Here is a 24,779-nt window from a genome sequence, read left to right as displayed (position 1 = left end):
AGGTAATAGATCGTAGGTACATTTACAGCCTTTTACTTCACTTTGGGTTTTTCATACAATTATATTCGAATACTAGGTGTCGTCCGCGGTTGCACTCGTGTCTTAGGTTTCGGTTGTCTGATGTTGGGAATAAAAAAGTAGCCTAAGGCCTTCCTTGAAGTTCAAGCTAGCTTCATAACAAATATCATCAAATTCGGTACAGTGGTTTCTCATTTATAATATTAGTATAGAAGTATAGATTTATATTATCATCATACTAGTAATATTCAATTCTACGGAGTATTATATTTATTTTAAGCCAATTTAAAGAAGCATTTGTATACACTCTATTCCAACCATAACAGGCAAAAAGCCAAATAAACAACACTTGACAGCAAATTGACGCGATATAATTGGTCGAGAGGTTGATTAATATATGATATTCACTATGGAGTTGGCGTTTTGAACGTCGACAAACTGTTATCGGAATTTTGGAAGTGAAACTGGAAATAAGTGGTAAAGTGCAATAGTGTTGTGTTATAAATAAAAATATATTAATCATAAACTCTTAGTAGTGTGCAACATAGTTGAGTTATTAGCGTAAATCGCATGAAATCGTATCGTATCTAAGGTTTGTGTACCTTTTTTCCTACTTCCATTGGAATAGGCTATGCGAAGTTATATTACAATTTTATTATATCTCAACAAACAAATTGTATAATTGCTACACGAAAAAGTATAAATGTCTTACAATTTAGACATACAATAGATTTTGCACTGCGCAAATTTAGAAAGTTGATAAAAAAAATAAAAACGAAAAGTTAAGATAAACTTGTAGCTCCCAAGTTATTGACATCGCAAAGTTATTACATCCTTCCTGGATCAGGATATTATACTTAAAAAAAAAGAGCAGATCAATTTTAAAATATCAATGAATAAATTTAAGGTTGTTAAAAAATTTCAGTAAGTACAATACATTAAAACGCTTACCGTTAGTTTTCGTTGATTTACATATTATAAATACATATATTTCTTATATATGATTATTACAGGTTGATGAGTACTGAGTTTCTTGTCAGTTTATGTCTCTACATTCTGAACCGGTAAATTTAAATTCAATTCAATTAAATTTATAAAATGTCAATTCAAATGTACTTAAGAGCATACACGAATAAATTATAACTTGGATTTGATTTGATAAAAGCATTTTAATATTTCCATCGCTTGCAGGTTAATGGAACGGAAAACTATGCTAACATTCTTAAAGTAGGTCAAATTATAAAACAGAATTAGTAGAACCATAAAATGTATAATGTGTCACTACCTCATACATTCATTCATATAATATACATATAATAAAATTGGAGTGTCTGTTTGTAATATTAAAATAACCGCTTTTTATTAAATGCATAATATGTATGTATACATGGTACATATACCAAAATATTATATTTTTTTTCTATTTTTGTGTGTCTCTCTGTCTGTCTGTTTGTTCCAGCAAATCTCTGGAACGGCTGGAACGATTTTGACGGTACTTTCACTGGCAGTTACAACAATGACTTTATGCTAAATTCGAACGCGCACGAAATCGCGGGCACAGCTAGTATATTGTAATGTAATTTTTATTTAAAACTTTGTAAGTGATATTGGAAGCAAAAATACTTACATGATTATAGCAAATATTTAAATTTACAAATTATATACTTTCATTAATTGTTATTATTTGATTATATTAAACCGGTTTCGATGACTCAAGTGTTACGACTTCGTATCATCGTTCGAAAACTGTTAAGTATTTGTTTTCATATTGCGTACAAATTGTACGTTTATCCGTTTGCTCCTTATTTAATGGTTTTGCGTGTGTGTCAGTGTGTAGATATAAATCTTCTGGACGTGTGTATGTCATTGAACTCCGCCTAAAGAGCTGGATAAATTTTGCTGTATTTTATTTGGTTTGACTGGGTTTCTGCAAGGTTATGCTGCGATCGGGTACCAGGATTTATTTTTTAACGATAGGAATTCACTTCTAATTTGGATGGTTCAGCTTAGACACGGTTGGTGGAGCTGCGATCGAATTCTTGTATTATTCTCGGAACATTATGAAGTACGTACGAAATCGATACGCATAATGCATTGATACAAAATAGATCTTTACGTATATTTTTTTTAAACATAATTCAGCAAGATTAAAATAACTCTATTTTAATCACACATAATACTTTATAGTGTATTAATAAATTGGGTAAATTTGGACTCGTAAATACTTCCTATACCCAAACATCAGGACACGCAAGACTATACATTAAACATAACAATATGTTCGTTCATAAAACCAACCCTACCTTCTACGTGACGCGCAATCATACTAACAGTCATTGTTTGAAAACTTTAAAGAAAACCACTACAACATAGTTTTTGTTTTTTATTTATTTATTCAGACAATGGTAGAATATATTTTATCTTCACCTATGACTTCCCATTTCAAACGTCACCTATGGGATCAACTTATTTAATGTCTTGTGTCGTACTTACATTGGCTAACTCACGAACCGGAACACAGTAAAACAAAGTATTACTGTTTAGCGGTATAACAGAAGTAGGCACCCATCCAGATATTATTTTTATGTGATTATGTTCTGTAGAGCTATTCTGCAAAAGTAAAATTGAAACTGCCCTATACATACATATATATTACATGGGCTATAAAAATATCATAATATTTAAACATATAATACGCGTAAAAATAGCGTATAATTTGAATACGATTTCAACATTTCACAAGAGAGATACGATGGGACTTCACACAGAAACGCACTGACGTTCCAATATTAGCAAAAACAAAGTAAATGATTGATCTTCAACATAGAACGAACTACTTCAAATGATTCTAACAATATTTTACGTATTGCAAGGTACTAGCTGCAAAGAACGGTACCTTTTACAGTTACTGTAATATAATCTTTAAGATGTGAGTAATAAAGCTGACAATTGATCAAGAAGTTACAATGTAGTTAATTACTAGCACGTATCTAGGAAGGATTCCGTTGAGAGGCGACACATTTGCACCTCATTAAAGTTGACTCACGTGGCACGTGTCAATTAACCGACCTTGCTTAGATCAAAAATGACCTACATCTAAAGACCTCACATCCTCGAAATAACGTTTGTCATCGTTCGGTATGAATGAATTATGTCCTGCTGACCGATTTCGGTTACGACGACCAAGTTCTCAAGAGATTTTTATGTATAAGTATGTTCACACTAACACAAGATCCATCTTCTTTTTTTTCATTCATAGTTTTATTATGAAAGGGAACTTGTATCTTGTCATTTTTTTTCTTCTTATTTATTAAGTAACGTTATATTGAAATACCCTACTGTTAATACACACAATTATTAAATTTTTTATATACCAAAAACTATAATCAAATATTTCCAACACTTCCTCTCAGAGCTTGTAAAATGTACAATAAAAAAATAATATTGATTTCGCTATCCGTACAGGACAAACTGTACAAATAATTTATAAATTGTATTGTAATCGTGAATCGTAATCAAAATAATTTCATTATTTAATAATTATTTATAATTTTATTAAATCTGTCGTTTTCATGATTAATTTTAAGCAATTTTATATAACTTGACATATTTTTGTTCTTGCTGCTATATATTTGATGTTTTTTTTATTAAAGTGTGGTTTTTGTTAATGTATTACTTATTATTGGAAATTCGTTGATTTATCTGTTTGTTGTATTTATTTTGTCTATTATGTTATTATTCTGTTTGTGTCCTAGAATATAAATAAATTAAATCCGATGAGACGGCAAATAAAACACGGCTGGGAAGTGTTAAGACTCAGAACCAGCGACTTCACGTGCTTTTAAGAAGCGCAGGACAGTAATCCATCTTTTGGAAATCGGCGTACTAAAAATTTTCAAAAAAAATAATTTATCTATTATGTTGCAGTTTTAAAGTGAATTGAGCTCAATACCGGTTCGGTACGCAGATTATACCGAGAAGAACCGGCAAGTTACTCATTCGTTATGCTATTTCACAAAAGTAACACATAGTAAACTATAGTATCCAATTAAACTATGTCCTGCATGTAAAATTGACATAAAAGACAAAATCCTTTTATCATCTCGGTATATTGTCGTGTATTGTGTTTATGAGTGTTATTACTATCGTAAGATTTTAATTTATTAATAAGAAAAGTTAAAACAACATTGAATCACTTAACGCGAATTACCAGCGTTTATATAACAGTCTATAAGAACATACATTACTAAGTTAAGACTAATTGTCGACCGCGCCTTCACTCGCGTTTTAGACGCCAGGTTTTATAACAAAGTTACATTCGCATTTATAATAAGAATATATAGTCAAATATTACTAGCGACCCGTCCCGGCTTCGCACGGGTGCAATGCTGATATTAAATATACTACAGAATGTCTCTAAAATTACCAGTGTTTCTCTACTATATTGTGCATCTATTATACATATAAACTTTCCTCTTGAATCAATCTATATATTTAAAAAAAAACCGCATCAAAATCCGTTGTGTAATTTTTAAGATCTAAGCATACATACGGACAGACAGCGGTAAACGACTTTGTTTTATACTATGTAATGATGATAATTATTATAGAAGTATAATAATAACGGATACTGAACTATGCTTATATTTTGTCTAGACCAGTAGTTTCCAAACTTATTTTTCTCGTGGACCACCTATTGGCATGTCTCTGTAACCACAGTTTGAGAGAAACACTAAAATATGAACTAAATTTAAATTTGCAATATTGTTGCTTTTAATTCTATCGCAAATCTAACGCAAGTTTGGACATTATTATCTGCTTAGTTAGATACTTAAAACAATGTAGGTAGGCCCTTATAAAAACTATGCTTACATTTTTGCTCTTTACTATCAAAAGCAGATAAATTTTCGTGGACCGCCATTAACTTCTTATGGACCCCCATTATTTATTCACGCCTACGTAAACCCCCACCAAGTCTCCCGTGGATCCCTGGAGGTCCACCTGGACCACTTTGGGAATTACTGGTCTAGACAGTATTTGCTTTACTCGCGTCATATTTATACATATTTATAAATTGTCTTGATTTATTGATATCAAGGAAATAAGATTATTGGAGTTCTAAGAAATATCATTTATAGTCGATATAAAAAACGTTAAATTAAAAATCAGTAGCAGTTTCCAGTTTTATATACAACATGAAGTAGGTACCTATATATACAGTACGGCAATGCGTGAAGTGTTTTTTTTTTAATTTTATATATATATATATAATATAAAAAATATTATTACTCTCTGCACTCCTTCATATAAACTTTATCCGTGCCAAATTTCATATATCACAAAAGTTACCACAAGAATATGTTTCAACCACAAGACAATAAAACAAAAATAAACATTTTACATTGAATTTAAGTGATATCATTGGATTTGCCAAAAAATGACGTTTTAAACGTCAACGAAACTGTTATCGGAACTTAAGAATTAAAATGAAAGTAGTTAAGTGGAATAGTATGGAATTATTAATAAATATACATTAATCAAGTACAGATAGTGAACATAGCTTGGCTATTAGCAAATTTCATGGAATACGTAAATCTAAGGCTTGTTTATCAATATTCCTTCTTCGATTGGAATAGACTATAATAACATTTACAATAAAGAGGCAGTTCTCATTTGTTGTTCACTCACTTCGTATCTCACTTGTGAAATTATGAAGACATATTTACGGTGATACCTACGCTGTTATGATGTGAGTGTCCTTTACATTGTATAATTTTTATTGTCAATATTGCATATCACATTCGAACATTTTACGATCGTGTTCTGCGCTGAAATTCGAGTTTGTTCTTTACAATATCTCTACAATTGCTTTTTGTGATATCATATTCTGGTGATCTTAAACACTAAGATACTCGGATCGTTATGCGAATCACCCCTATATTATTGCGATTAGACAATTAAAGCTGTAAGTAGGTGGATTATAACACACACAAACAAACAATGTACACATATCTTCATCTCCCTGTAATACGTCACGATTACTAATATTAGGTAAGTAAAACATGACACAATAATTCGAAATTCAAACCTGTTTTTTGTTCTTAAAGTAATGCATATTATTTAGCTCTGTGAACAACCTTTCAAAACTAAACAAACTAAAGCTGGTTACGCAAACGCACTGACAGTGACTGTGTTACGAAGCGACACAAATATTTAAAAACATTCGTGACTTAACTACAATTTACTATCCACGGTTACCGATCGGTTATTATCGAACGCTGTACAATGAGTCGTTAAATATACGATAAGTTTTGCGATACAGCGTTGTTCCCATTACCGATGGCCTAGATTAAAAAGCTAACACTAACTTATGTATAATCTTATACACCTTTAAACCTATACTGAGTAAAGAAAAGTTTGTTTCAATAATCTCAGGAACTACCAATCCTATTAAATAGATTTATTTATTAAATTCGATTAGACTCTCAAATAACTCTACTCTTTAATAATTATAGACTCTTTTAATAACTATTAATAATTATATTGTATAGAATATATAATAGATTAACATATATATAAGAAATATTACATAACAGACGAATTAAAAGCTAGAAATAGTTTCTACTGTAGAATGTGTACGAGAGAAAGTTATTTGAGCTTCTCAAATAAAAAAAAAACACAAAAAAAGAATCGATTCTATTCTCAAAATAAAATATTGCACGTTTAGCACATGTCACGGACGAATAATGCCCACGGCTAATCGTAGTCCAAAATCATCTATAAAAAAACATCTCTTTCATAGGCTCTTTTCTTGGGCATCTTAAAGCGAGGTCATTGTCTGACAGCAAAAAAAAAACGACGCAGTCATGCTGACCAGTGATGAAACGATAGGCAATCGAATACAACAGTAATTCTATTGTAACACTCATATTTAATTCGAAACATCGCTCATTACAGTTATGTATTTAAAAAGAGGAATTTTGTTTACTAGTAGGAATTTGTACAAAATAGGTAACAACGAAACAATACAGTATAAAAATGCGAATGTAATTAATGTGGATCTGGCTTTTAATGAATGGAAGTTTTTATTTTTATTACGAATGCGAATTTTTCAAAAAAGGAATTCTAGGTTCTTCAATAAGATTCGATTACATCGATGGTTATATAACAGACGTTCAATAAGATATTCATTATTTAATTAAACCGTTTTTTTTTCTCTGTACAATGTTTTGTACGCATTCCGTTAGGAGCGTGGGTGCGAATTAATTACATTGTTATCTTCTAATACATTGAAACAAAGACATTATATATGCAAGTTTATGTGGATTTCGTATCAATTCGATAGTTATTTAATGTTTAAGGCATTGCCTACGTATCGTTCAAGTGGAAACGACTCGCGTGTCACCTACTGTAAAATGTCTTTACTAATCGAGATTTAATTAACCTTGGCGAACTAATAATAGCTAAGAAATCCATCGTAAATACTTCGATTAAAATGCAATGCATAACACACTTCTTATTATTATTAAATAAATTGTATGATCATAAGTCCTCTTCGCGTATCTAAGCTATTAATTCGATTGTGATGAAACTTTTGTAACGTGTTATGCGTAGGCTAACGAAGACCCTGGCCCAAAATATACAGCTGTTTGCGTGTGTGTTTGTTCTTTAATATAAAGGTTTTATATCGACCCTTATTCTACCGTACCAAGCAGTGGTAGGTACCTAGTATAGTAAAATAAGTTGAACATTATGACAATAATTTTATAATTAAATCACCGGTGACTTAATTCAAACAAGTAGGTACAATATTATACACTATATATGCTAAATAAATTAAATTTAACATTATAGTTTGCTATAGTTGAAACCTCGTTGTTTAGAATGAATTATCGCTTAAATCGAATTAGCATGTAACCAACGTAATTAATATTACTTAGGTATCTAACGATTTTTTTACTAGCAAACTTATATTTGAATTATCGCAATGATTTTTTAGGTTATCATATAATTCTACTTTCAGATAAATATAGGGAAACTAGTTGTCGCCCGCAGCTTCGTTCACGTTTTAGGGTTTGTAAGTCAGGTATTAGGTATAAAAAGTATCCTATATCCTTGGAGTTCAACCTTGCTTCATATCAAATTTAATCAAAATCGGTTCAGTGGTTTGACTGTGAAAGAGCAACATACAGATAAGTTACTAATAGAGTACTCAAAAACTTCATAACTGTAATTTTACTTAGGCATGTTAATGTGAACGGCACTGTAGAGTAAAAGCTATAAAAATTGTATTAAACTGTACCTACAATCCGTTTACTATGACTCCGCCTATATTGATCATGCGCTTGATATGACGTAATTGTAGTTGGAAGTTTGGTTTTTTATTAACTTCGATGAAAAACAATTCGGATAACTAAAGGTCACTTTAGTAAACAAAATGTTTTATTTTTTAAGGACATGTTTCGTGTATTAGTTTTCTAGATTCTTTTAATATAACTGGGACTTCGCGTAAACTGGATACGTACCATCTAAACGACACTTATAATACCTCTCGGTTTGAGGTGTGAGTTAGCCAGTGTAATTAGAGGCGTAAAAAACATAGCGTTTATTTACAGAGGTGAGCGTGTGTGTGTGGTGGAGCAGGCATTGCATTTATAATTTATGGGTTTAATTTAATATTTCTTGCAATGTGAACAGTGTCAATATCTGTGCGAACTTACTATCAGATCTCCCATTTGCCCGTTCGTCTACCTTTTTAGAAGAATATTCGTATTCGCACAAACCACAATTGCAATTACGAATAAACATCAATAATATATGTAAAACTAACATAAAAAATGTAATAACTTTTTTTTTTTTTATGTTAGCGGTTTAAAGCAGTTTCTGTTTTATACAAACTGTACATATAATCGTAGAATGGTAAATACCGTTATATTGTAATCTATCTCGCGAGATTATAAACTGCCGAAATATTGTGAAAGGTGATTTAACTCGAAATAAAATGTCATAAATTTCGATAGTTTATGATATTTCGGTTAGGTTCGGTCAGCGTTTATAATTTAACTGAAATTAAGCACTTCGAAGGATTATAATCTACCGAAAAATAATGCGTTATATTGTAAGCAGTATGTTACGGTTCACAATCTTTCGACAGTTCACATTCTCGCGAGATAGATTATAATCTAACGGTATTTCCAATTTTACGGTGATATATGATATAAGCCTTGATATATGAGGTAGGGAAAGACCCAAGAAACGATGGATGGATTGTGTGAAAGACGATATGGTTAGAAAGAATGTTACTAGTGAGATGACGTCCGACAGAGAAGTATGGAAGAAGAAGACATGCTGCGCCCACCCCAAGTAAAATTGGGATAAGGGCAGGAGGATGATGATGATATGATATAAGCCTTGTACGACGTCCGTACTGTACCGTGGATCATTTCCCTTAATTTCCGTATAAGTTAGTAATTATAAGAAAAAAGGAAACTCATGATTGTCACATAGATAGTCTTAATTTAAAGCGGAGAAAACTGCGAAGCGCAGCTACTTACATATAAAATTATATAAGTACTAAAAGCTTCTCTGAAACGCGATGCATTTTCTCGTGTACTTACATTGTATGTATGTTGGTTTAGAAGCTTCTTCAGATAGGTATTACGTCACAAATAAAAACGTCCCCTCATTCATTCGTATAGATTTTATCAGTCTGATCAAGCGTTCCAAATCCTATAAGTAAAGTTATGTTTACATTACGGCTATACTTATGACCTTTGTTTAGTAGGTGTTTAGTACGGTTGTCTCTTTCTGTAATCGCTGATAAACATTCTGACGTGAACGACAAAATATTGTTTATCTCAACACCCCTTTATACTACACAGGTAAACCTTGATCTTCTATCAATTATTAGTTTCCGCTTGCGGCTACGCCCGCGTGGGGGTCCTGTTAGGTCCTTTTCTGTGACAACGTGTATGCATAATTTCATTATGTTCGATTGAGTAGTTAATGTGTGAAAGTGTAACAAACAACGAAACAAACTCACCATCGCATTTATAATACTAGTAAGGATTAAGTTGTTTTGTGTTGAATTATCAAATATTTTTTTAGAAAAAACTTAATCTCAAAAGAAGTTGCCTACTACTGGCCAGTAAAACTCATTTTAGTTGATTGCGAATGTCTTTTCTGTGACGGTCTCTTAAATAAATAAATAATTGAGAACCGAGTCTGTCTTTTATTTTACCCTAACCTCCTATATTTTGTAATTAAAATATTACCTCGTGTAACGTTACACATAGTTACATATTATGTACTTAGCTGTTGTACTTGCGAAGACTGGTATATTTACTTGATCCATTAACTGCATTACTGGCTTAGTATATTGTACATATGATAGCGTCGTACGAATTCACATCTTTATAAGCATACAAAACGACAATGAATTATATAACTACATAATATAAAAATAACAGCATGCAACCGAGATAACAAAGTAGCTAGAACACGCGAATCTTTAACGAAGATTGCGGGTTCAAGGTCGGACATTTTTAACTGAATTTTCATGAGCGTAAATTGTATTTATAATTCATTCATACTCGGTTGTGAAGGAAAACTGTTACGATACTTGCGCTTCACAGATAAAAATCTGCCATTTACTAAATGTAAATGTAATACATATATTTACATTATTCCAGTAACCTATTACAAGCCCTTTTGAATCGCCATTTTTTACTAATGAATGTAAAGCTACCGAAGATTCGTAGATTTTACCGGAAAGAACAGTCAAGAAACTCGGTAGCTTTTTTTCTGGCGTGTATCAGCTAATTGAGATAAAAATATTCTGTCAACGTTACGTGAAAAAATGATGTCAAATATATGATTCTTCGGTTTAAAATTTTGAAGAGCTTAATGAGGACGCTGATGACGAGCAGAACTTTCCTAACATTTAAATTAGACAGATATGTCATTCAAATACAATGCCTACCTGAAAATCAATAAATGCTATCACTACACGCTATGTATACCTAACCTCCATATTGGAGCAGCGTAGTGGATTCAACTCCATAACCTTCTAATGAGAAGAGAATATATTACATATTGTTACTAAATAATATATAGTTTGCACGAATACGATTTAAAAACACTTATAAATGCAAATATTTAGCAGTATTTTAACTTTTAAAATGTGTTCGATTAGATCCAAACATATGTATTAATATTCTATATCGAGTTCAATGTTCGATATATCTCAACAAAAAGACTCCATAAGTTTGCATTCTTGTATCACCTACGAGTTTTGTCACAAAGGTCTCGCGGGTCAATGCCCCGTTTGGCGGGCGGGCCACATTTTAAAATGCAACGCGAGTTTAGGCACAAGAATATGTTATAGAGCCAAACATGTTCAAAGTTGCACAATAACAGCGTGTAATTTGATTTTGTTGTAAATTTTCTTTTTGATGATTGAAGCAACTTAAAAGACATTATTATATATTTAAAAGCTAAGTTATTTGTATAAACAAAATTAGCATCGTGTGAAATTTTAAACCATTTTTGTTTAAATATTGTTTAATAAGTTGACAATGAACGTAATCATAACGTTTATGTATCTATGATATTTTTATTAAAGACAATTTAGTACTACATCTGTGTTTAGACAGACATTGCAGAACGTTACAAAAATGTGATTTTGGATCGGTAAAATCAAACTCATTTTAAATGTTTAAATTATGTCCTCGTTTTTATTTTTAAACCTACCCATGCAAGCTCTGCTCTGGTAGAATAAGGGTCTATATACAATGTTTAGGACAGATGATCATACCGTATATATCTTGATTTTTGGGACTGTGAACGTTCCCAGTTATGATCAATGGTTTTGGAACGCATCGAAAGAAATAAAAACTTTATTTACGAGACGGCACAATTGAAAAAATGTAGGTATGAACAAACCAGACAAAAATAAATAAATAAGCTTAAAACAAATAAAAAACAATACAATAAAAAAAGAAAAACAGAGATTTGATAGAGAGCACACATACAAATAATCACTTTTATTTATATATATTTATATATATGTTTATTGAAAACAACGTTTAATAAATAGCAATGGACCACATTGTTTTAAGGGTAACGAGTGAATTGTTCTGCTCTATAATTATATACATCTTACAATACATTTCAATGGTACGAGCATTATTGTGATTGTATTATTGACCGTGAAACCAGTTAAGACAATACTTCGTACTTCGTTCTATGCAAATATGTCTAACGAACACACAAATTTTAATTCCAGTAGCAGATATTTATTATTGTACTACATTTTATTATTAATTAAATTGATATTTTAATATAATTATTATATGTATACTGCGTTAGAGTATACATTTCCAAACTGCTAGTAATTGTTACAGATGTTAATAATTTAAAATTTATTTTCCATGGAGTTTATTCGTTTTGTAGGATTTCCTAATGAAATAAAAAATAGTACTAAAATATACTAGCATTGTAAATTTAAAAGTAATTCTGTTCGTTTGTCTGTTACTCTTTCACGGTCAAAGCCCTAAACCGAATGATGAAATTTGGCATAAATTAAGCTTGAATCCCAAAGGACAAAGGCTACTTTGTATGACTAACATCAACCTAAAATACAAGCGAAGCCGCGGGAGACTAGTAATACATAAGTTGTTATTGATGTTATAACGTCACGTGTTCTAAGTTCGGCTTTATGCAAACTCGTTTGGGTACCCTGGGTACTCATCACGTATTCTGTCGCCAAACAGCAATACTCAGTATTATTGTTGTTTGTGGTGGTAACTACAGGCATAAGGGACCTAATATTTTATTTTATTTCTATGATTGATCAACAGTTAATAAAAATATACTAGGTATAGTGATTTGGTAAGGTTAGTTCCCAAGGTTGGTGTAGCATTGGTATTGTAAGGAATGGTTATTATTTTTTACGTCACAACTGTCTATAGACGATAGAGATCACTAACCACTGAGTTTCTTTCCCGGTTCTTCTCAGGCCTGAGATTTCTTTCCGAACCGGTTGTAGATTATTTTTCATGACAATCAATAAGTGTGTGAAGTGTTTCTATATTGAATAATGATTTTTCCCTTTGACCATCAGGTCCGCCAAGCCAACATAACATACAAAAGACTAATAAGGTTAGTAAGTACTAACATTAACGCTAAGATTATCATACCAATTTTGGATAAACGACACGAAATTGCAGTTACAAATAAAAATGCTTAATAAATGCTCATTGACGTTATATAATGCTTAGTTATGTAAATACATACATAACAATATTCAATGCGAATGTCACTCGCTCAATCACGCTTTATTTGTATAACGGACACGAATTTTAATTATACTAGGAATAGGACATTTTAGGTCACACTATTATGTAATTTCACCTGTTCGTATGTGTGACAAACTTTGCAACTGATTTGTGAACCATTTCCACTAACGACCTAACATAGACACACATTTTTGGTACTGATGACAAAACAAATATATATATTTTTTAATTTCCTGTATGTTTTAATCATTGTTATTACCCACGTAGAATTAGCGTAGCTGGTACGTAACAGTATAGTAAATAATTTTTACTGGTAGATGATAGTAAGTTTTAAATAAATAGGTTTGAGTATTGGTAAATATTTCGGTGTATAAAATTTTCAAGCTTAGATAATTAGAGAACATCAATTAATCTCTTTTGATAGTAACATCAGAGTTTACAAACATTTTTTAAGACAAAGTAACATGATTATTTTGTTATTGTATTTTTCGAAACACAAACGAAAATTTTCGAAAATTTTACAAAACGTTTAATCAAAAAGTCGAGCTATTCGAGTAAACAGTACAAACGACTAAACAACCTGTCTTGACACTAGTATTATAATATGTATCTGTTTAACCATAACTTGTAAATAACATCTATCGTACCTTGTTGAAAATAGTATTGTAATCGATATCGATACAAAATATTATTAGCACGATTATAACATTATAGTACACCCAATAGTTACCCATACCTGACGGAAGGGCTTTAGAAAGGTGAAAATAACAGTACTTGGATTTGTATGTACTCCTCTTTGACCTACATCACTGAGTACAACTTCCGTTCTAGTCCGGTTATTGTGCGCTTACCTTTTTTTTAACAATTATAAACTAAATGAGCACAACACAAAATTATAATTGTAAGTTCTTCGTAACAGCTTAGTTTTAATTATAATTATTTTTATAATGAAAACATAACTTTATAAATGTGTTTTTTATAATAACCATTTAGATAGCCGAGGTGGTCAAATGGAGGACGTGGGCCTTAATTAAAGAACGTGGGTTCAATTTTGAAACGTACCACTGAGATTAAATCGACCCGAAGTAGCTTAAGAGATCAGACCTATGAGAAGCAGTACGTATAAGTGATACAAATTAACCTTACCTTATCAAAATTTAAATAAATAGTGACGTCATGTATTACATACATACATTACAATTTGAAATTAACTGTTAGTACATTTCAATGTTGTGTTATTGTATTACCATTATTACTCGTAATGTATTATAATTGCTAAATATGAAATTAATTATAAATTTAAATCGTTTTTTAATTAAACATTAATTAAATAATACATTACTTATTACAGGATTTTATAGACGATAGAAAAGACTAGTATTACTTGGTTTCTATACGGGATGTATAAACTTTATTGTATATAATTGATTATGCTATGGTATGGTAGGAAAACGGTAGAAATATGTACGTTCATCGATTGTTTTAAAACAATTTGTCACGTATAATGACGTTTCTATAATGTGGACGACTACTTGAATAAAGAATATTATACATGTACAGTAAATAATATATCATTTATGTCGTGGTACAGTATTGGCAGAGTAGAATAGAGCTATTAAGACTTATTTCAACCACAACGACCATTTTAACTTATAAAAATACTACTTTACAAAATTACAGTCACATTACAGCACAAGTTGACGGCTGCAATGGGTGAAGATCAAGCGAAGGATCGATGGCTTTACGAAACAACCGAGATAAGGATAGTGCCTTACGCTTAACACCGCTAACTCTCAGACTGTTGGCTGTTAATACGAATTAACCCAACAGCCGAACGAGCCAGCTTGCCTTCAGATCAACTGAGATTTTAATATAATTATCAAATTATACACACATGTTTTCTGGATATTTATGCTAGACATAGCAAAACATACCTACGCACCGATAGTTATATTATTAAAATGACAGGTACTCAATGGATGCGCACAGCATAGAACCGCGAGAATTAGCGCGCCAGAGATGCCTATTTTCAGATGTGCATTAATTATGATGCATATGAGCTAAATCTATAGACAATATATTTTGTAATTGGTAAAAATTTCGCTGGTTTAATAATGATAAATAAACTTATAAATATATAAATATTTGATTTTATTTAAATATATCAATATTATGTAAACTTGAATTTTTTAAGATATTTAATATTTTGTTCTCCTATTACAACACCATTAGAATTAATAATGGAAGCTATTTAGTAATTGATTCAAATGTGCAAAGTTACGAAAATGTTTAATAGACTCATTACAAAGCAATTATATTAAATGCTTCATCAATTATAATTTCATCAAAGTAATGTCATGTGGAATACTTGTTTACAAACACGGCTTCGCCCGAATGTGAAGGCATGGGAGGACAAAAAGTAGCACATATGCTATTCCAGACTTCAATCTATCTCTGTGCCAAATTAAATTCAGATTTGCTCAGCCATTCTGGTGCTATTGAGTAACATCCATCTATTCACCTACGTTTTGCATTTTTAATGTACATATGAAGGAGTCATTAATAAGATTTTTGTAAAGGGTGGAGTGACTTTGCATGAGTTCTAACTTTATAAAGTGAAGAACAGAAGATAAATATTAAGTGTCAAGTAAAATAATTTCAAATTATATAGACTATGAAAAATGAAAAATATCACATTAATTTTGATATTAAACAAACTGTGTGATAAAACATACATTATTATCAGGACTTGTATTTCTTAATTTAAAGAAATTTAGCAGATTAACAGGTAGTATAAAGTATGATTTTAATATTAAAATAATATGATTATAGTCTTGAATTTGTCTATCTTTATTAATATCATTTATTTTCTCTTACTTTTATAACTAGTAGTTTAAGTCTATGTTTATATAGGTAAATATACATTTAATAATAAGTATTTTTTTCTTGTGGCAAATTTATTTATTTATTTGAGCATAGCACATTTTATATTAAGCACTTGTTAATTCCAAGCAATTAAGTAACATCCATCTGATAGACATACCAATTACAGATATAGCATGATGTGCAAAATTGTTGTTAACAATTAGCTAATAAGCAGTAATAACACAATTTTTTTATTATGATTATTTAACAGAGATTCATAATACTTCATTTCATATGATCATGAAATAGACCAATTAAAAGACTAAACTTCCAATAATAGAATGTTGTAATATCAGTGTCTAATATAAATTAACCAAAGTATAGTTTTTTTTTTTTTAAATAATATCATTCAACTATTTGTTTTATAAAACAATGAATTTATTTTACAATTGAATGACCACTGCAGCCTCTTTGAATAAATATATGTTTAGAACTTTAGTAGATAGATCAAATTTCATATTTCCAAGTTTCTCACTGGGATTAAGTATCAACTAATCAATCACTTTACAAACTTTAGGCATATATGTAAGGAAAATAAATGTATGTTGTTTACTTACAGCTATAAAAATGTCCCCAAGTCGGTAGACCAACTGCAACAGCTCCAACAACAAAGCAGATAAAACCGAGTACTACAACGGCTATAGAATATAGTACTTTGCCGCTGGCCATGACTACATGTTAGCCAATCTCGTAGAACCTTCTAGATAACATCAAGATTTTTGGTTGAACCAAGCCAGTGACCTGCACATCTACAACAAAATACATTTATTTAAAAATTAAGTTTTTTAAGAAGCCTATCATGTACATTCATATATTTAAAATATTATTTGAAAGATAAATATTTGTATTGGAAAATGTTTGGAAATCTATGTGATAAACATAATTCATAATTCTAGTAAGAATTATGAAGTACTATGTTTTTTTAAAAGAATCCAACTAGAAACACCAATACAATATTTTTCTAGGTAACCAGAACCAAAAAAGATCGTTAGTTAAGAAATTATAAAGTGTTTATTCAACCATACAACTTACAATAACTTAAGTTAGATTACAGTTATTCAAATGTTACTTTTACTCACTTTCAGTTCACAACTCGTACCGATGTCAGTACGAACTAATCATTCAAGTAAACAACAATTGATTTCGAACTATTTGACACTGAACTAACATCTCTTTTTAGCGGTTTTGTATGCACGGAACAATTTTCCTTTTCACCTGAATGCACAAACAATGTTCACTCGCAATTCGAAATTCGAACCTACGACAGACACACCTTCGGTTTTGAAATACTATCTTTTAAATTTAAATAAATTGTTACTAAACTATTCATATATTAAACGTATCTAGTAATGGTTAACACAAATTTGTAATTTAAAACATATTAATAATACGGATAAAATGTTACTACGCTAACAATGAATTCCTATGAGATCCACAACGCGCTTGTAGACTTTTGCCGCGCGCGACGTAAATTCTTACTGAATGTGATCAGTAAATAAACTGGTTTTTTGAGTTGACTTGACTCTTTAATATGCCATAGATAAAGAAAAGTTAACTTCGTGTTGTCACGTCAAACAAACGTCAAGCATCCTGAAACTACCATCAAAAACTGACATATTTAGCCACAGATAACGAAGATATCATAAACTAAAATATTAGTTCATTCGAACGATAATAATTTAAGAAAATAACAGAAAAACAACGATTGAACTGGTTATAATGTAACATTAGATGATGATTTAACATCGGCTCTAAAACATTTATGGTAAAAGGGATAATGAGATTTTCTTTTTATTTTCCAATATGCTAGCGCCAATAAAATTGTACCTTTGATTTCTTCAATCATGTAAATCTATATAATGTATCTTTTATTCCCGTATCTAACCCGTACATTAACTTTGTAGATCAAAAGATGCTTACATTCATTTTTAGTTTAAATTAATCGTTTGCATTTTGTCGGCTCACGCCACCTAGCATCTGACAGTGTATTTTACTATACAATCTATAAGCTCTATAGACAACGCTGTGTCAACATTTGAGATATATTTAATTTTGACTGTTTTAAATTTTAAGATTTTTAAGCTTTGAGGGAAAATAGCAGCAGACCCGCCAAATTTGATTGTACGTTTAAAACCTTGAATGAAAATGAATTTATAAATGACGTTTGATATTTAATTTTAGTAAACAAAAACTGTTTGTTTTTTATTATTGTTATGACGTGACTAGCCTAAAATATAATGATTATTCGAGTTTTTTTAAAAAGTTATTAAATTTTATTTAAAGTATTTGAATACATCTTGAATACAGTTCTCATTCATGTGTAAAGATAAAAGTTATTACAATCCTAACTAAATAACCTGGGTAGCGTCAACCGAACTATTCCGTTCGAGGTCAGTCTATTTTAGTCACCACCCAAGCAGACGAAATCTGTGTCTTCTTAAATACCTACAAGTTTTTAAATAAAGTCCTTTGAATGGATACTGAGTAATAAGAAAAATACGAATTATGAAAAACATAATTATTATATGATTTATTATATAACTAGAAGTGGTGTGAAGTTTTATTGTGTCATTAATCAATAAAGTTAACTTTGTTTTAAGTATATGAAAATGTTTATACTATTATTTTTTTCGTTTTGTTTATTATCACACACTTGTAAGTTCACTTGTAACTATTTAGTTGGTAATGTTATATATTACATTCATTTTTATATTATAAATTCTTATTTTTTTAGTTGCTGAATCTAGCAACCTGGAAAATGTAAGTTCTTCAATTTGAGGTATACTCATAGTTATTTTTCTAAATTGTATTATAAATTAACACATGGTTTTAATTATTAGTCAACGACCTCTGGATGCGGTGAAATTGGTGATTGTATTACTATAAACTGTGATAATAAATGCGGCTGTGATAGTTCATCCGCGTAAGTATATTATATTATAATTAATAATTAATGTCTTGAAAGTTCTTATACAAGAGTAAGTACCTACTCTATGCATTTTTACTGATTTATTATTGGTATTTAAATGAATAAAATAAGACGGGAGTGGTTGTTTATAATTTTTTAGGGTATTATTCTACAACGAAACATTGGATGAATGTGTTGTCAATGTAAAGAAACTTTTACAAACGCTGACGGAAAAATATAATAATCAAGGTAATTTGACAAGTTCACCTCAACCTATATAAATATTTACAATCTAAATTAGCTGTTATTTCAGATAAGATTCGACTGAATGTTGAAAGAGTTTTTCAAGGAGTAATATTCTCAGGAATATTATTTGGATCATGTGCTTCATTATGCGTCATTACAGCCTGTATTTATTGTATTCGAATTAACTACGAGTAAGTATATAAATAAAAAGAAATACTATATATTGTCGGAATTTTGTATTTAGAAGAATTTTTTTATTTTTATTTTCTCTGAATATTAAAATTAAATAATTTTTTTACAAGTAGGTATATTTTTAAAAAATAATGTCGACATTTACTAAAATTTAAGAGATTTTATAGCACGTAGTTATCGCTTAATAAGGACAATAAGATTTATGATTAAGGTCTCACTGTTTTCATTGATACAGTATATATATTTATATTTTCTTATTTTATTTTTTAGGGATACACGCCTTAAAAACGATGTCGAAGCTTTAGCTGTCAAGTTGAAAAGAGAATGTCGATTTAAAAATATGTCCACCAAACAGCCAACGCAACCAGTCTCTGAGAGTTGTAATATTATTGTAGAGGAAGCTGGAGTTTTTGTTGTATAATATGATTTAGAAATACCTGAATATTAATTCTTTCAAGGAGGTTCTTGAAGCACAATATGTCTTAACATAAGCATAACTTATATGCTTAAATCACAACAGTCATTGAAAAACTCATATCTTTTTGTATTTATTATTTTATATTATATATTTCTATGAATTCATGAATATGTTTTATTGTTTGCAAGAATAAAAATAACATTTTCTTATTTTATGGATATAAAATAATGATAAAACCGGACACTTCTAGATATCTTTAAGTACGCGTCTATCTATTTATTTAAAGTTTATTTACGTTCTATTTAAACATAAAAAAATGTTTCTTAGACTGTCATCAATGCATGCTTTCCTCAACCTTAGTTTTATCTTATTATAATTTATTAAAAGTCATTCAGAACGGTTCTCCATTTGGAAGCTTTATATGCTTAGAGACTGGGGAAGGTGGTGGTTTTTTAAAAAGAAACGGCTTACTATAAAGCCTAGCCTATCTTGTTTCTTAGTAACAAAGTATATTAACGCATACCTACTGATGTACACGTAATTTCTGATAACTTTTGGTTAAATTATTGAAAACAAAAAAATCAATAATTTTATGCTAACATTCCAAAGCCCATCATATATTTGCCAATACGAACAATAGTTAACTAAAAATAGCTTCAATAATACATTTTGATTGTATTACGGGTAAGATAGTTTTCTTAGCCTTCATCACTTCACATCACAATACCTTTTTTTCCAATGAAGAAGCGAAAACTTTCAATTCATGCAATTTATTGTAAGCTAAAAAGCTTAGAATTTTACATAAAGTATACACCAAAAAATAAAATAAGAAACTTTATTAATGTTGACGGATTATATTTGAAATTATAGTATTTAAAATTGTACCAGAATTACCTCGGCTGTTTAAATCATCATCTTTTGCTATAAGCAACATAAAACGTAAGAATTGAAGTTTATTATGACAGACGAAAAAATAAACTACTTATTACTCTGTACTCTGTAGTCTTTAGAGTTTTGATTTAAAAAGATCGATAAACAATAAATTACAAATACTTAATAACTCCGATTTTTATGGAATATAATGTTCATTTCAGAACCTTAAGCTTATGAATTAGTGTTACATGTTTTTACGAGTAAGTATTTTCTCAAATATAAACAAACGTACGGTCGAGTTAGTTATAATAAATGTATCTGATGTTAAACACAGTAACTTAGGTTTATTTTAATTAAATTACAGTTTTACCTACTGTGTAAATGCCATCTCAATATGGATATGAGTTTACTTGACACAGTCTTGACTACATTTGGTGTTTTATTAACCATGGCTTTATTAAGCTGTCTTTGCTGTTTGTGTATGAAATTCAGGTAAGCTTAATTTCATTATTATTTATTTTAATCCCATCATTGTTTAATTGTTTCATTTAATTCATTCTAGTATAACTTATATATGTATTTAGGTGGTAGTGTTTAATTTTACAATCAATAAGTATGTGTATTGCTTTTATATTCAATGTATGATTATTATTATTATATATAATCAAATCAAATCAAATTAAATCAATTTTATTCAAGTAAACTTCACAACTAAGCATTTTTGAATATATTGTATTATGTATGATATATATATTGTATTGTTTTATTTATTTTCGGAAGACTATATAAAATGTGCCACATTATAGTATTGCATTGCATAAACATGCAACCATGGGATCAATGGTATTCCCTATGTGCCATGTTAGTTCATAATTGCTACTGTGGCTGCACTCCACAGCCATAAACACAATAATATGAAGTATAACAATGGCAAATATTAATCTGACACAAGTATGTTTCCACAAAATGTTTTCTTTCACTCCTGATCCTGATATGAATTATGAAAACAAATTAAGCACATAAAAATTCAGTGGTGTTTACTGGAATTACAACCTGCAGTTAACAGCTAAGTTTCACAAGTTATAAACACTGGGCCCTTTTTGTTTCCTTAGCAATGAACTGATGAGTAGAACTCTGCCTGGTGGAAATAATTTTACTTTAAAATATGCAAATATTATTTACTTGGTGGTAGGGCTTTGTGCAAGCCCGTCTCGGTAGGTACCACCTACTTATCAGATATTCTACTGCCAAACAGCAGTACTCAGTATTGTTGTGTTCCGGTTTGAAGGGTGAGCGAGCCAGTGTAACTACAGGCACAAGGGACGTAACATCTTAGATCCCAAGGTTGGTGGCGCATTAGTTATGTAAGGAATGATTAATATTTCTTACAATGCCATTGTCTATGGGCGGTGATGACCACTTACCATCAGGTGGCCCATTTGCTCGTCTGTAAATTATATATATAAATAAATTTAATATGATTTTTTTATTTTAATACTGTGCAAATTATTATTTTCAGTGACCTAAAAATGCAACGCTACATATTAGAATTGGCAAAACGGAAGGGAGTACATATTGATGTTGAAAAATTAAGTCCAAAATACAGTACACAATCACCATTGGCGAAGGAGAATTGTACTATTATTATCCCTGATGTTGCTATTATTCTATAGTAAAATAGCAACATTGTGACAGGTTTTCAAATTTAACAATACTAATACTAGTACATACTAGTACATAAGTATCACTAGTACACAATGTATATGTGCTAACAATTATCTAATTTGTGTTATTCTTGAAAAATGCACAGAAATATTGTAACTTTTTTATATTGACTTGCAGAACAAACTATCTAGAAATAAAACAGATTCATATTCACTCAGCCTACAATCTGCTTGACTATGAAACAAATCTTACAATTCCTTTATTTAGTCAAATAAAATGCCTCACATTTGACAGAACTGACATTTTCCAAGCGATGTAAAAAGTAGTGTACAGTAAGGACCGCATGGATTGGTGGCAAGAATGTAAGCATTTCCTCCTTTGAATCGCAATTACGATTCTTTCTTAGACAAAAATGAACCAGCCCTACTGTATAAGTTATGTATTAAAATACAACTAATATGTTATTTTATAAATGTTATTAAAACTAATATTTTATAGAAACCTCCTGTTTCTTAAGGTAAATAGTTCAAATGTACCAAAGATATTTATTAAGATGGCATAGAATTTTAAATTTATAGTCTGTATTGCCTTAGAATGTGTCTTCTTATTAGAATAAGCTTCAGTTTATCTTAAAAACACAGTATTTAAAAATAAATCAAGTAATACTGCAGTTATTTAAGCTTGTGCCTCAATTTTCTCAATTTTTGATGTATTCATATACAATATTTTATAACAGATAACTGATTCTTATAAACTGTAGGTGGTCTAGTAATATAGTGAATGTTTTTTTTGTATAAGATTTATTTCCTCATTGAATCAATTAGGAATCAGCCTGAATACAATCTTTATTATTATTGACTTTTTTTTATCATGTTTTTATCATATAAATAATAATTTTGATTGTGTACTTGGATTTCAAATTTCAATCATGAATAGTTTTCATTTTCTATGTACAATCAATTGTTTGTAAGCGATCCATTATTTAGTTTTCATGATCGAATATTTAATACATATAAGCAAGTCTAAAAGCACAAAACAATAGTTGTAAGTTATAGTGAGGTGGTTTAAAAGTCATAATATATTAAACACAAATGAACAAAAGACATTGGAATTGTCTATAATAAGTTTAAAATGTTGAAGAGGTAGAAGGTATTTGTTGTTAAATTATGTTTTTTATTTATCTATTGTTCTTTGTGATCGAGCTCGAAATTGTACATTGGTAGAATTCTGATGTTGTCAATTGAAAATTACCATATCTGTTCTATGTAATGCTCTTGTTGTCATTATGATTTATGTTAATGGGCAGGTTGAATCTACGATGTGTTGATTATATGGTTATATATTTTACTTATACCCATTATATTACAGAATGTATAACATGTCTGGCCTTGCTCTTCAAGTTTACCAGTGAAATATTTACATGTTAAGTCTGTGCACATTTTATTAGATTTGTTGTCAGTATCTTATCTGAGCATACTTGCAGATAGAAAGAGTATGCCGACTCGTATTACAGTTATACTATACTACTATTAGTCTTGTCCTGAAATATATTGAGTGTGCCCAGCTTTAAAAATATTTCTAGCATTTTCAATCTAATTTAATTTCTAGTCCAACTTATATTTTATGGCTTGGAAACCCAGTCTTATTAGTTGGATTTATGTGAATATTAAGAAAATAGACTAGAAATGTTTCTGTCACTTGGTGTTAAAAGGACCAGAAGTACATTTCTGAGTAAAATTTATTTGGCCTTTGCTACACTATTTAAAAAATTATGTGTTTGTGCTAAGTCAGCACAAGCTTAAAATTACTTTCAATAATATTAGGCAAAAATACAGAGATTTATCTCTTTAAATATTTTATACTGAAGTTTAACATACCTTATTATACTGCTAATGTTATATATTTCTGACTGCTATATTATATCCCATTCTTTTCCCTTTTGTAGGTATATGCACGAATTGTCTGTAGTGAGAACATTGTCAATAGAATATTGACTTACATTATATCGTGTAGTTTACTTCTAAGTAAATAATATATAGTAACAAATTATAAATTAAACTATAATTTGTAACATATAATTATCCCATATAGTATTGGGGGTAATTATACATTTAGCACAAGATTATAATAAGAGAATTAGAATGATGTAATACCATGATTTATATAACCCTCTATCTACGCTCCTAATACTCTCAAAAGTTCCTAATATTTCATATTATTATTATAAGTCGTCAAA

The 24,779-nt window shown here is 29.9% G+C and overlaps 2 protein-coding genes and 1 long non-coding RNA gene across 5 annotated transcripts in view; 2 read left to right on the top strand and 1 right to left on the bottom strand.

Moving 5' to 3' along the window:
* The window catches only part of LOC113398142 (uncharacterized), a 38,133-nt gene extending 20,353 nt beyond the window's left edge, over positions 1 to 17,780 (bottom strand). The window contains exons 1-3 of one of the 3 annotated variants that reach the window (XM_026636751.2): positions 17,656 to 17,780; positions 17,321 to 17,499; positions 16,799 to 16,990 (exon numbers count right to left, since the gene is read on the bottom strand). In XM_026636751.2, the coding sequence (XP_026492536.1) occupies positions 16,799 to 16,910 (112 nt within the window). In that variant the 5' untranslated portion in view covers positions 16,911 to 16,990; positions 17,321 to 17,499; positions 17,656 to 17,780. Of the gene's footprint in view, positions 1 to 16,798; positions 16,991 to 17,320 lie in introns of all 3 variants that reach the window. The other 2 variants (XM_026636752.2, XM_026636750.2) reach the window with 2 other exon arrangements.
* Positions 17,657 to 20,023, top strand: LOC113398144 (uncharacterized). The gene is made up of 7 exons (XM_064218399.1): positions 17,657 to 17,708; positions 18,324 to 18,362; positions 18,976 to 19,001; positions 19,082 to 19,164; positions 19,310 to 19,398; positions 19,463 to 19,586; positions 19,858 to 20,023. Exons 1-7 carry the CDS (start codon positions 17,657 to 17,659, stop codon positions 20,006 to 20,008), a joined length of 564 nt encoding a protein of 187 aa, XP_064074469.1. The 3' UTR covers positions 20,009 to 20,023.
* A 992-nt stretch (positions 20,024 to 21,015) lies between these two features.
* Positions 21,016 to 23,325, top strand: LOC135193929 (uncharacterized). The gene is made up of 3 exons (XR_010309515.1): positions 21,016 to 21,138; positions 21,243 to 21,370; positions 22,398 to 23,325. It is a non-coding gene; the product is annotated as an uncharacterized LOC135193929 (long non-coding RNA).
* Positions 23,326 to 24,779: the final 1,454 nt, after the last annotated feature.

This window comes from Vanessa tameamea, chromosome 22, assembly GCF_037043105.1.
Source record: "Vanessa tameamea isolate UH-Manoa-2023 chromosome 22, ilVanTame1 primary haplotype, whole genome shotgun sequence".
Classification (NCBI taxonomy): Eukaryota; Metazoa; Arthropoda; class Insecta; order Lepidoptera; family Nymphalidae; genus Vanessa; species Vanessa tameamea.
Note: the sequence above shows the minus strand (reverse complement) of the source record. Positions and strands in the feature narration are given on the sequence as shown.

Coding starts and splice junctions, on each gene's coding strand:
- LOC113398144 (XM_064218399.1), top strand. CDS start 17,657: ATGAATTCCTATGAGATCCACAACGCGCTTGTAGACTTTTGCCGCGCG. Junction 19,002..19,081: donor AATCTAGCAACCTGGAAAAT/GTAAGTTCTTCA, acceptor TTTAATTATTAG/TCAACGACCTCTGGATGCGG. Junction 19,165..19,309: donor GGCTGTGATAGTTCATCCGC/GTAAGTATATTA, acceptor ATAATTTTTTAG/GGTATTATTCTACAACGAAA.